The 14920-nt window shown below is 35.5% G+C and overlaps 1 protein-coding gene across 1 annotated transcript; it reads right to left on the minus strand.

Moving 5' to 3' along the window:
• Positions 1-8103: 8103 nt before the first annotated feature.
• Positions 8104-13206, minus strand: LOC140959091 (protein MLN51 homolog). Its single transcript, XM_073416841.1, has 10 exons — positions 12444-13206; positions 11913-12018; positions 11616-11833; positions 10708-11534; positions 10264-10378; positions 9938-10063; positions 9633-9704; positions 9343-9560; positions 8455-8522; positions 8104-8333 (listed from the first exon to the last, which is right to left on the minus strand). The coding sequence occupies exons 1-8, from the start codon at positions 12962-12964 to the stop codon at positions 9533-9535; spliced, it is 2013 nt and encodes a 670-aa protein (XP_073272942.1). The 5' UTR covers positions 12965-13206; the 3' UTR covers positions 8104-8333; positions 8455-8522; positions 9343-9532.
• Positions 13207-14920: the final 1714 nt, after the last annotated feature.

The raw sequence follows: 14920 nt of genomic DNA on the forward strand, positions 1-14920 counted from the left end.
TTATCGGTATACGATTTTCATCAAAAATCTGAACGTTTTGACAACCCGGCTAATAATTTCACAAAATTTATTAAACAAAATAATTTTATTAAGCACTAATGAGCTCATTGAGCTTAACTAACCTAGTTAATGGACCTAAGCTACCATTAGTATTTTATTTAGTATTTAAAATACAAAACCCAACCCCATAACACACACATCACACGCCCCTTCCCCAACAAAATAATTCAAGGACTCTTCTTTTCTCTCAACTCACGGCACACACAAGGAAAAAAAGGAGAAAAGTTTTGAAATTGGCAAGGAAAATTCAGCCAACATTCCCTCGTCGTCGTTTTTCGATTTGTCAACGATAATTTGTGCGTTATATATGCAAAGGCACGTCATATTCTTTTCTTTGCTCATCATCACACCATATTATGTATTTAATTATTTTTTGAATGAAAAACAAGTTGCACATTTAATTATTTTCGTTTTTGCATCAAACATGAATTTTAAAGTATGTTATTTTGATCCAAAATCATGATTTAAGTGTACATGAAGGGGTTGCCATGTATAGGAATAAAAGGGGCATGTTTTACACGATTTTAAGGGGTCCTAAGACACACAAACACGCTGCACACAAGAAACAATTTCTGGAACCAATCTTCTCGGTTGGTGATCATAGGGCTCGGGTTCAAGTGAAAGCTTTTCATGGCTTGGGTTTGGCTAGATCAGGGCTGGGATAGGGTCACGTATGGGTTAGGTAAGGTGGCTGGGGAGGAGTCCTGGCAAACTAGGACTCCACCCGATAGGGTCGCGCATGTGTAGCGCCGTGCGCAGGGAGAATTGGCTTGGCCAGAGGGCTTCGAGCTGGGCTAGGTCAAGTCTTTAGGGTCCTAAGAAGGTGCACAAAGGGCTGGGTCAGAAAGAGTCCTAGTCCATTAAGGAGTCTTGGTCGTGGCTTGCTACTGAGGTGGGAAGATTCGGTTGGGGCTAGGGTCGAGTTCTAGGGCTGCTAATGATTCTCGAGGGTCTAGGGGAGGGCTGGTTCGAAGTTGGCTCGGGCTGGCTCAAAGAAAACGTAAGGTGGCTCGTGGTTGGTTAGCACGGTTCGAACTAGGGTTTCTTAGTTTTAAAATTTTGAAACGTGGCTCAATGGGGGTCGAGTCATGGTTCACGAGGGCTAATTAAATATAAAAAGTCTAAGTTTTAATTTGAGATTTTTATATTAAAGTTTGATTTAATTCGAGATTAAAATGCATTAATAAGTGATAATTAAAAGTCATCGATTTAAGCCAAATAAAAATACGAAAAAATTAATGTAAGCTTAAATAATTATTTGGGAAGATCTAGAGTCATCAGAATTAAGAAAATGTCAAAATTGTGAAATTTTACGTCTATGGGTAAAACAGAAATTTTACAGCCGAAAATTAGTAAACGTCATGGCAGTGCTCTGAATGCTGTTTTATATGTTAAAAGGATTATTTTGTATGTTTATGGAATTTTATGATTAAACAATAACGTTAAAAGACATGTTGCATGCTTGATTTAAAAGAAAAACGTTATATTCATGTTTAATTTTTATAAGTGATGAAAATATGAAATGTTGAAGGAAGTGAAGTAATTGTGACTAATACGATGATACGATGATATGTTAATACGTAGGCCAAGACACAGTTGACGGGTGAGAGCGTCGCTGATGTCCCCGTCACCCAGTATTGTGGTTACATGTAGATGAATCCATCGCCCCAATACGAACACGAATACGAAAGTCACAATTAACGATCTGAATTCAATTAAATGAAAATACAATACGAATATGAATATGAATATGAATATGTTGATATGAAAAGGTTTATGAAAATATTTATGTTTAAAGTTTATACATCTCCATGAAAATTTTATTTTACGTATAAGTATTTTCACTGTTGCATGTGTTCTGTATATGTATTACTTGTTATCAAGATTATGGTGTGTTGAGTCTTTAGACTCACTCGGTGTGATTGATGCAGGTGAGTTTGATAATAATGATAATGGAGATCTTGATGGTTGACTTTGTTGTACTGAAAGTGCACATAACCCGAGGACCAGCGCTAGTTTTCCGCACTAGTGATTTTATGTTTATGATTAAAGATTTTACGACTATTTATTTATGTTTTGAGAGGTTTTTGAGAGGTTGATAGTATTGGCTTTATTTTCAAATATTGCTTTTGGCTTGGTAAAACGTTGGATGATTTTAAGATTCAAACTATTTTTCTTTTGGATTTTTAAATGTTAGTTAGTTGTTTTTATTTTTAAATAGTGTCAAAATTATTTCATATATTTTTGTGTAGTGTTCGGCCGAATTTATGGAAGGTTTTAAAATAAAAAAAAAATTCTTAGTATTTTTTAAGAAAAACGAGTTGTGAACGTTTCATGTACACTGTAAAGGATAAATTTCTCACACACAACCATTCACACATATACAAGAGAGTTGAACTTCAAAAATAGATGAGTGAGTCTTCACACAAAGACGTAAAACAATGTGTTTGTAGTCTTTGCATATGAGACATTAAATAATATGCTGATTGTGAGGTGTTGCTTGCAATCTTGATTGCTAGGAGTTCTAGTTGGGTGCTGCCTTTCTGCATCGTGTTTGTACAAAGAATTGTATGTATCAAAGTCTTCTAGTAGATCCTTCCTAAGGAGAAGAAGGGGTGATGTATGAGTTGTTAATATATGAATATCCATAAACAAATTCATGTCTATTTGTTTATTGCATTTGCTTATCATTTCGATTGTTTTAAAGATGCACTGTTGAAGCATTTTATGTATTCTTCAAATATCAAAGTATTGCATACCAAGTGTTTGATAAAATGTTTCAACCAAAATGATTTTACTCATTCAACTTCCATATATTTTAAATTCTTTACAAAATATTTAATCTATTTCCACGAAAGATTATTTTAAGTGTCTTCCGCTTGGTTTAAAAACCAAACTCGATTTAATTCATTGATGATCAATATTTCAAGAACCGAGGTATTATAGCTCAACGATTATCCTCTAAATCGATCCTATCAATTGGTATCAGAGCGGTTTGTTCTTGAAAGAACATTTGAAACTGATTTTGATATTTAAAACTCGTTTTTCATATTTTTAAGAACACATATATGCAAAGTTTCAATTTTCGGACAGCTTGCAGTGATCGTGGGACAAATGGCATAACTTCTTGTTCGAGTGTCGAAAAGATAAATCGCTTTTTGCATTGAAAACTAGACTCGTAGAGGATTGCAGCGGTATAAAATTTGCAGCCTATTTGTGTAAGAGTAAGTGTCCGGTAGGCCAACTTGTGGCTAAGACTTTTATTGACTCTAATGTAAAACAATCTTTATTTTAATAATATTTTATGATTTTATTCGATTATAGCATTATACTTTATCTGTATACTCATGTAAGCTGCATAGATAAAGTCTTTGAGTATGCAATAGGTACCATGATGTCTGCGTCGCAACGTAAGATCATGAAACTCATTAGGAAGTGTACTGTATATTCTAAACAGGTTCCTAGTCGAATCAGCCGCCTAAAACAAGGATAAAGTTCGCTCGAGCTCGAGACTAGCATCTGTGATGTAAACGACATGTTTCATTGGCAATGGCATGGAGATGTCCATTCACACAGATGGGTGATCATGTGATGATGCACTGAACAACCCTCCCTCGGACTGTCCAAGTGGTTCTCACTTATCGAGTGGAATATTCAGCAGTTATGGTTGTACACCATTAGTCCTTTGACCCGAGACAATGTAGGGGCTATACGTACTAGCAAGCACTTTGATCCGTTTACCGACTCCATTGAGGGTCAACAGATGGTGGGGTTGGGTGTAGTTTCGAAATACGTAGGAGTAAACGCATTGTAGTCGGGGATTCATCATTCGCCTACGGATGAAGATATCCTATGTGATCTGATGAGTTAATAATTCAAGGAGTCTCTGTCCAGAGCAAGAAATGTGCTTTAGGGAAAGGTGTTTTCCTAGTTGCATATACCATGCCACTACTAGTACTCAAAGATAAATCGCATTGTTATCGAATTCATATGCAACTCTTGATATACCAATGGTTGCAGATTCGATCGAGATATATGTGTTGAAGGGACCGTACTGTACGCTAACCATGACTAAAGGTTCTTGCAGACACTATCAGTGATATCTAGGGGATCATGGGGCGATGCTACTAGACGCTCTTACCATAATCCGATGGGTGCAATCAGAAATGAGCTCTGACATTCTTGATCAAAGAGTTGATGAAAAGAATGGGGTTAACTAGGGTAAACCCGAATAACAATAAATGTTATTTCTGAATCACATGAAGATGTGAACCCACGGCTAGCTGTATCCCTGAACCATTGAGGGTCACACAAATATCGGATTATGTGTTCTCGTTGAGATAGTCAAATTTCAAGGAGTTGGAATTTGGCGACTATAGTTTGATAGAGATCAAACAGGAAGCTTATAAAGGAGTTTATGAACTGGTTCCATATGATGGAAGAAATGGAAGTTAGCATAATTGCCAAATAAGGAAGGAGAGTGGAACTGTTTGTTTTGTGAAGGAGTTCACTAAAACTAGCAGCTGCCCAATTTGGTAAATGAAAATTTTGATCTTCAAAATTTTCGATTTTCATTATATGAACAAGATTTGTATCATCGGTACATTGACGCTCTCGGATCGTCGATCGAGGTTATAATGAGTTTCAGAATCATTTTTATGTGAATTTGGAATTTACTGATTAAATGATTGTGCTAGTAGTGGTGACTACTGACATTCACAAATTCTCATATATGTTTTAGAGGAGTCTAGAATTAAATTAACCAAATAGTTAATTTAAAAATTAAATAATGGTTATTTAATTTAATTAATGTACATGTATATATATTTTATATGGTGATATAAAATATGTGTATATTATATTATTATATAATGTATTATTAAAAGTTAATAAATACATTATATATATTAATAAATATGAGAGTTTAAATATAATAAAATTATTATAGTCCTTGTGGGAGAGGGACTCCTAATGAGATTAGGAGTCAACCTCTATAAATACACTACTAGGACTCATAATTAATAACCACAATTTTTCACAAAGTTCCTTCTCCAAATGCATACAAAAGCCACGGCCTACTCTTGAAGATTTGTCCAAAAATAAGCAAATTAGATATGTTTAATTATTAGTTAAGAATAAATAATTATTTGGTTATTTATTGATTAAGAATCAATAAGAAAATTAACAAAATCTTCACATCCTTTAAAGACCAAATTCTCGGCCATACTTTCAATAGGATTTGGGAAAATTTTGGCCATGTGATTTTCTTCCACCGCTGCGCCGCTTCGTATCCGGATTTTAGAAATTCGGAGGCTACAGTCTCAACACACAAATCGCTTGCGATTTCACTACTACAGTCTCAACACACAAATCGCTTGCGATTTCTAGTGAAATCCAAGCGAGTAACATAGCTTTCGGTCGTGGACATAATTAGGCGATCAAAGGAACAAGCTGTTCGTAGGGATTTACAAGAAGGGCTATCTCCTCGTAAAAATCGGAACAGTTTGAAGTCGATGTTCTAAACGTAGAGGTATGATTCTAAAACACCCTATGAATGTTTTTAAACACACGATGTCCAAGCAAAAATTTTTAAACTTCCGCTGCGTATTGGGTGCGAGAAGACGATGTCCCAACAATTCGTGCTCAAGAAAAAATAGTTTATTCGTTGAAAACATAGCATATGTGCTATAACGGAAAATGAGCTATAGAGAAAATTGGTTAGTTACCCCCCTCTTCTTTTATGAATTTCAGAGATATAAGGGGAGAACTCATTTTAAATATTAAGGGGGAGAAAAATTTTGTGCTTAAATTGTTTTTAAAATATGATTTTTGATTCACATAAAAAAAGGGAAAAATATATTAGTTGAAATATTTATTTATCCAAGTTTTGTTATCATAAAAAAGAGGAAGATTGTTGGGTTTAGAAACTCTAACAATCTTGATTTTGATGGTAACAAAAATTGTTATTGTGCTTCTAACATATTTACTCAAGTGTGAAGTTGTTAACTTAAGATGAAAGTTGAAACTCGAATTTAGCCAAACTGAAAATCTGGCAAGCTTCGGTATTTTGGTGATATCTCACAGATCCTTAATCCAAATGACCAGTAGTCAAGATGACTGAATAGAAAACTCAATTTGAGACAAGTCATATTACAAATCGTTTGTGAAAAATCGGAATCCATATATGCTAAACTAAAGCAGTTCAGTGGACCAGTTGAGGTGATATGCAACAATCAGTTGAGCTTTAGCAGTTGCGGTATTTTTGACATATCTCTCAGCTCGGCTATTGGAATAAAACGATTCAGTATGTGTTGAAAAGATAAGACGATGATCTACAAATCATATTCACAAGTCAAAGTTTGAATTAGAGTTTAAGATGCTAATAAATTATGACAAAACTACTGGTCTATGCAGGCTAAAATCGGGAAGGCTGATTTCAGCATACCCCATCAGTTTGGTTCAGTTGAACTGAATTGGACCAGTTGAGTAAACCAGAACTGAACTGGACTAGTTGAGCAGACAGAACCAGTTGACCAGTTTAGGCTCGGGAAAATGTCCAACAAGGAGAATTTGATCGTTGCAATTTCAGAAATAGTACAGAAACTTTCCAAACGGTCATATTATTCTGTCTAACGTATATATCATTGTTGGGGTCTGTAAATATAACACCTTGAAAATCAAACAACAGCTTTTGGAAGGGAATTCAAAGCATGGACAGTTAGCATGAAGAAATCTGCTAGTTGAGAGCACAAGTCCTTGTGTGAGGACATATTTGAGATGTACACTGTAAAGGATAAATTCCTCACACATAGCCACTCACACATATACAAAAGAGTTGAAGTTCAAAGATTAGATGAGTGAGTCTTCATATGAAGACGTAAAACATTGTGTTTGTAATCTTTGCGTATGAGACATTAAACAATATATGAGACATTAAATAATATGTTGATTCTGAGGTATTGCCTGCAATCTTGAGTGCTATGAGTTCTAGTTGGGTGCTACCCTTCTGAAGCGGGTTTGAACAAAGAGTTATATGTATCAAAGTCTTCCAGTGGATCTTTACCAAGAAGAATAAGAGGTGACGTAAGAGTTGTTAATCTCTAAACATTCATAAACAAATTCGTGTCTATTTGTTTATTGCATTTACTTATCATTTCAATTGTTTTCAAGATGTATTGTTGATGCATTTATGTGTTTTTCAAATATCAAAGTATTGCATACTAAGTGTTTGATAAAATGCTTCAACCAAAATGCTTTTCCTCATTCAACTTGCATATATTTTAAATTTTTTACAAAATGTTTAATTGGTTTCTACGAATGATTTTTGAGTGTCTTCCGCTTGTTTTGAAATCCAAACTCGATTCATCGTTGTTCAATATTTTAAGAACCGAGTTATTGTAAGTCGATGATTATCTTCCAAATCGATCCTATCGAACTTGAAAACAGATACTGAAATTGAAAATGATGAACACAATATAGACAAAAAGCTGAAAGCAATAAAATCGAGATTTTGATAAGAATTGTGGAGTGTTTGATCGAGTTTGTTGATGATCCACTCAAATCTGTTGTCCTCAATCTCTTATGAAATTGCTCCCTCGGTTAATTTTTTCCCGCGAGTGTGTTAAATTTTAAGGCTGACAATATTGTTTTCCGGGCCAACAATTATCAAAAAATAATACACATTCTCGAATATTGAAGTTTTCAAGTTTTGGAATAAAGAACATTCATTTAACTAATAAAAAAAATACGAAACTACTAGAAAAGGGTAAATTTTTAAGAGAATAATTTATTTCAGATTTCAACAAAACATTTTGTTTGTCCAATATTATTTTCCCCTTTTAATCTTTTTTAACTACTGATAATCCTGAACCTATAAAGGATTTATTTTGTCATATTTGTTCTCATATGATGTTTTTACTCCATATTTTGCATTTATTTAGTTTATTTTTATATTGCTTTTTAAATTTGACCAAAATGTGGAAAAAACTTAATTTTGGAAATGAACTCAAGAAAAGACCTCGAAAAAGGTCTTCTAGAACAATGTTCAATACTAAGCAACTTTTATTGCAAACCAATGCGTAACACCGAAACCAACATACCATACCACGAAAATCCTCTTAAAAAGCTAATTAGTGAGAAACGCACATCGAAAAAAATTATCAATGAACCAAAGATTTAACATTCCCAGAAAGCTTGATTACATCTTCACAACTTCCTTTACTCCCTTCAATCTTTCTTCAAAGCATTTTCACGATAAGGTTAATGCACAATACCTGAGGTGTTATACAATGAGAGTCATTTACTCGTCCACCTTGGAATTTCAATTCAAATACAATATTATGATCATTCAATATTTTGATGTTCGTAGGGTATATCACATAAAGGAAATACCACCTTTAAATCTGAAGCAAGTTACTCCCTTTAAATCTTAGCGGCCAGATCAGGCATTTATTCTCATATACCTATTACGATCAAAAGAGAGAATAAATAATACTGGATACTAATGAGAGCTGATAATCTCAGTTTCACCCCAAAATGCAAAATGCCATATACTATAATATAATTTCTCCTCCTACGTTGCAAGTTCGAGTTTCAAAACAATTTTACCAAATCAATGGTTAACAAATAAAGGGACCACCAATGAAATGATACCTATATAAATTGAGGTGTGCCAATGCCATCTCCTTCATCGTAATTTATTTTTACAATAAGTGCATAACAAAAGTTTTTGGCGGATTCCGACCAGAATGCAAACATTTCCAAACTCCAGGAATGGTGTACGTGATTAAGTTCCTCAGCATCGAGATTTTTAAAAGTTTCTTTTTTTCGGGAGGGGGTAGATGTAATGAGTAACTGACAACCTTCCGGAGAAGGGGAAGACAATAACCACTGCACTATCAGAGGCTAATCTCGAGCTCCTTGGTATTAAATCTGAATGACAATATAAAGAGACAGAAAATACTACGTCCCATTCAAGGAAACCAGTAATCTATGACTGCAGCTATTTTAAATCATTCCAAATTTCAATTATTCTAGCAGTGGCTAGGAATTCTCTTCTTGTAATTTTGTTTTTGTACCAACTTGATTCCCTACTCAGGGGTTGTTTCAAGTTGAATACCTCTTTCTTCCAATCAATAAAATCTTCCATCTATTTGTTACCATTACATTGAGTTTGTGTTTACGGATGAATGGTGTTCGAATTTTGATTCTAACAGTAACCTGAAAACATAAGCTAATAATCAACAAACTCAAAACAAAAAGCCAAAAAAACAGAGCAAATACCTAAATCGTCTTAGAATGTAGCAGCCCAAAGTGCTCCAGATCAACTGGAAAACGCAAAGGGCCTAAAAGGTCAGCAGCACCAATAGCACAACATAGAAACTTCCAGAATACCCAACAGATGGACGATATTGACTGAAAACTTTCATGAATCAAATTGTTTATTGCAACCAGTAAAATCGATTTGGTTATTTCACTGGTCAAACTTCATCTCAGTATATCTGCAAGCCAAGAACTGCATTGATCAGGATTCATATATAAAAAGTGTAGGAGGTATAATAATCCCCACTTGCCTGCGAGGATTCTTTTGCCTTTGCCCAGACTCATCATTTGCAAGCTCTGCAGATACTACTTTATTTTCTTTGCTGCAACAACAATTGCCAGGGTTATTGTTTCCCGTTGCATCAATTCATCAAATCACAGTTGTGGCATTAAAACATAGAAAGAATACAAGAACTCCAAACAAGAAAGCTAAAATGCAAAACATCAGAGATCGAAACAAAATAAAGGAATATGAAATCTAGTAAATATCACATGAATAGTATCAAGGTGATGCTGGATACAAGAACAATGGAATCGCATGTGTTGTCCTATCTACCTTGAGGAAGCTGTAACGGTAGACACCTTTCCAGATGGTTGAGTATGATACGAACCATCAGCAGTGATAAATGGAGGGCGATACTGTGCCCCCAATGCTCCAGCAGCACCAGCTATGACAGGTAACCTGGATATTATAGAAACAATAACTAATTGAAACAGTTGCTAAAGAACTGGAATCCCGAAATCCGGATTTCTTACATCATACTGGTATAACTATAAAAAATGTTGACGAAAATAATTTTGGAACCACTAAGCTATCAATCTCGTGGACTTCATAGAGCAAATCTGAATGTACTTAAAAACTGAATAATCAGCAACTATTACCAAGTCATTTCAGAAGACCCTAATCCAAGTTGTGGTTGACCAACATATCCAGGAAAAGCCATGCCAACTGCAGGAACTCCCATTCCACTGGAATGCTTGCCTCCAAATTGCATGACTGAATCATCCAAAAATAATAAAAATCAGGAAAAGTAAAACTAATGAAAGAGAGATGCAGAACACTCATAATCAAATCATTTAGAAAAAAAGGAAAAAGGAAATCTTAAGTTTCTCATGTGAGCACATGTACAAAAATTATCAAAGAATAAAATAGATAAGCCTGCAAAGACAACAGCACGTCCTTTTTGGAGTAAATGACAGCTACAATTTAAAATAATTGCATATGAATGAAACAAGCTGTTTTATGCACTTGAAATTTTGGAACTGCATTCCTAGATTCACATTAAAATTCCTTCTCTCTCTGGAAGACGCCATAGAGGGTATTACCTGGCAGGAAAGATGAAAAGTTTTGATCACCATGAACAGCTCCCAGATTGCCAGAGGCACCCAGGAAACGAGCTCCGCCATACAGAAAGGAACTCCTGCTTTGCACATTGCTTTTTTCCGTTCCTGTAGCAACCAATGCAGTCGTGGATTTACTGTATTCTGAAGGATACTCCAGCTTGCTAGATTCAAGCACAGCCATCTTTGGTGGAGAAGAAGCACGTGAACCACCGGGCACACGTGCAAACTGCTGATCATGAGTTTGTACAGAAGATTGAGCATGAGACTGACCAGGATATCTGGGAACAGTTTGTAGCTGGCTTTGTGTAGGGACTCTGTTGACTTGGTTATTAGAGTAAGTTGGTTGATAGGCCAATTTTGTCGAGGAAGTTTTTCCTCTTCCATGACCCCTCATTTGAGGTTGAGTAGCATTAGTAGAGAGAGAGCTAGACGCCGGCAGATGCATAATGTTTGAAGGCTTCCTTGACGTTGCAGAAAGTGAATCATCAATGGCAAGCTTCTCAACACCAACAGAATCAACTATACTCTTCCCCTTCAGCATTGCAGAAGATTGTGTTACATTAAAACTCTCATCTACGACTGATTGCTGACTATTTCGATTGCTTGTGCCAGCTTGGACATCCCTCTTACGTTCTATAGCATTATGCTTTGTAGAAGAACCAGAGGGATAAAATGGAGGAGAAGCAATGCTCAAATTAGAAGCAAATCCTTGTTTCCTAGGCAGATTCATGCCCATCTCTGCATTTGAAGCCGATTCGTTGGTTTTTACAGAAATAACATAGGAAGGCTTCTCAACAGATTTCCTAGATCTACAAATAAAAATTAAACAGCGAATCAGAACATGACCAATACAAAAGGAAAAAAAAACAAGAGAAAAGTAGTTAACTCACTGTTTATTTTGTGTGCGAGATCCCTCATTGTTGTTTTTCAAAGATGGCTGATACCTCCGGGGTCCTCGACCTCTCGTTCTCTTAGGAGCATTATCAAGATTATTATTATTTTGAGAGCTATTATTAGAGTAATCTTGGGACCTATATCCTCGTGCATACCCAAAGCCTGCGCCTCTATTTCTACCACGACCTCGAAAAGTTCCCCTTGATCCCCTCCGCTGAAGATATTAATTTGTATAAGCCAGAATGAAAAAAAATGTGCACTCAAAATTAGTAGGGCATAAGAAAAATATCCACCTCTTCATAACGCCTTTCAGGCGTAGTTAGCTCCTCAAACATATCATGCCCCCATTTCCTGTTATCTTTAGATTCCCATAGCTTTCTTCCAGCCAGCATCATTCGCCTAAGTACAAGAAAATTCAAAATGAGGACTGGTTTCTAAATAATGAATTTATTTTCCTCTCAATAGAACATTTTAACACAACTTAGAATTTTTATTACAGATCATTAGTCAAATTGAATCCAAAATGTTTTCATCCCCTCTCCCAAAGCAGATGGTGGAATATAACTGTATAGCAAGAACCTAAAATCGAATTAGCATATTATTTCAAAGAAAATCTTAAAATGCCATAGCTGCAGCCCTACCAAAGAGACAAACAACATGATATAGAAAGCTTCATTTTAAAAGATAAACTTAATACTGGCCAAAAGACCGCCATTAAGGAACAACAAATATCAGTCATTTTGAGCTCCAATAATCCAAACTTTCGACGACCAAACATTGTATCAATTCAACTCAACCCAAAATCCCAGAAAAGAACTTGATACCTGTTTCTTCCACGAGTGTTGTCTTGGAACCTGTCATCGTGCATGTAAAATGCACCCGCCGTAGGTACTGCATATGGCTCAATCTCCTTCTTCTCTTCCTCATGCCCACCACCGTCAACACGAATTTCTTCATTAGTCTCAGCCTCATTCTTAACCACTATCTCCTCCCCCATATCTCCGTCAACCCCAGCATCCACCGGCACAACCAACATACTGCCGCCACCAATCTCACTTCCTCTCTCTCCATATTTCGCATCCTCTATTTCCTCTTCCACATACTCCTCATCCAAATCATAATAATCTTCCTCCTCCAAATCATCCTCATACTCCGCGGCAGCACCTTCTGATTCTCCATCAAATTCATCAACCCTCCGCACAGGCTTCACTCCGCCATCCTCCCCTCCCTCCACCTCCTCCTCATCATCACTAGCTTCCCTCCTCCGCATCTTCAGAGACATCTTCGTCTCCTCCGGATCGCTCTCGTACTCAATGTGCTCCTCCGCCATCACTCCACCACTCATACAAGCCAATCAATTCAATCCCACAGGACTCGAAACATCGAACCGGTTCGAATATTAGGGTTTTGGGTTATCGAATCAAATCAAAAACCCTAAACAACAATACTCCTGGAATTAAAGCTTTGACTCGATTTCAATAACCGATCAGATTAGGTTTTATATATATATATATATATATAGATTTTTATATATCTATACAGAGAGAGAGAGGGGGAAGATGTGATCATGTGATGTGCGTTTGCTAATCAATCCATACAACCAATCTGTGGAATTTCAATTTCAATATTTAATGGGTTGGACTTTAAATATGGGCCCTCTCTGGAGTTTGGCCCATTATTATTATGGGCCTTCTAGATTAGCATGTTATATTTTATAAGATTTGAATACTTTCTTCTTTTTTTAATAAAATAATAAGATTTTGAATACTTTCGCTATGGTCCTAACGAAACACATTCATACCAAAGCTTTCTTAAAAGGGAAAAAAAAACTTTAAGATAGAATATAAAACGAGAGACAAAACGATCAAAGAATGAGCAATATTCTCGAAATTTCTATGGGCTAGGAGTGAAAATTACAAAGGAAAATTCAAATACAACCAAAAGAGTGAAGTTCATTTTCCCCGTGAAAATTTGATCAACACTTGAGTTTTTTTTTTCTTACCACGTTTATTTCATGTTTGTGTTGCTAATTTTCAGTTGTAAATTTTCTGGATTTTCTCCTTTTCTTTCTTGTTTCGTGTTTATGCGAACTTTTAGAAAATGCCCACTATCTAATAATTGTGACGAGGGTTATTTGAAACAAAAAGTTGCAACATTTAATAATTTTTTTGACAAATTGATTCATCTAGTTTTAAGTTTGTTTGTTCCCGGATTATTGATTCTATAATTATAAATGTTATTGTTAGCCCAGAATTATGATTGGCCCAAGTCTTGAAAACACAGAAAAACAAAGACACGTGGAGTTAAAGTACTCGAACGATTTGAGAATTTGACTCGCGTTGTTGAAGAAGTTGATCCATGATCCATGACTAGTGATCGTAAAATTTGGGAGAAACTTTTTGGAGGAATGAACAAAAAAAAGATGCAAATCCTCATAAAGCTCTGCAATAAATCAACAATCAACTTCTACAAAATGATAAAAACTTGTGTGAGACGGTCTCACGGGTCGTATTTGTGAGACGGATCTCTTATTTAGATCATCCATGAAAAAATATTACTTTTTATGCTAAGAGTATTAATTTTTATTGTGAATATGGGTAGAGTTGACCCGTCTCACAGATTAAGATCCGTGAGACGGTCTCACATGAGACCCACTCCTACAAAATTATATCAAAATGCTCTCTGCAAAATTTCATTAATCCAAGTTCATCATAGTTCGTTTATTTCTAGTTATCAATAGCATAGTTCCCTTAGTTTTTAGCATATTTCTTCAGCTTTTATTTTCATTTTTAGTTGTAAAGAATAGTGAATTCAATTCATAATAGTGCAATTAATTTTTTATGTTTTTCATGAATTTCTCTTCTGCAATTTCCGCCAAATTCCTTATTTAATGTCTTAGTTTTGTGGCTTATCGGTGAGTTAGAACTAACAAGTGAATCGGGATCCCGTCGCTGGAGCATAGAAGTCAGATTATTCAAAACTTTGGCACGATTCCATTCTTGGCACGCCCAAAAATTTTTTGATAAAAAAAATTGACACACCCGATGGGATCCTACTGTCAAGGAAGCGAGGAAACATTGAGAATGACGAAAGGATGCTACAAAGTCTAGTAGGTTTATGAGCTATTAGAAGGAATGCACTCAGCGGATACTTGGAAAGAAAAATATATGATTTTTGATTTTCAGATTCTGTTAGGATCGATGTTGGGTGAGTAAAAGTGTTTAGAAGGGAGGATTTGAATAAACACTTTAATATTTTCGATTCTTTTCGAAACAATGAATCAGTTTAGTGATAAACTGAA

Source organism: Primulina huaijiensis, chromosome 15, assembly GCF_012295235.1.
Source record: "Primulina huaijiensis isolate GDHJ02 chromosome 15, ASM1229523v2, whole genome shotgun sequence".
Classification (NCBI taxonomy): Eukaryota; Viridiplantae; Streptophyta; class Magnoliopsida; order Lamiales; family Gesneriaceae; genus Primulina; species Primulina huaijiensis.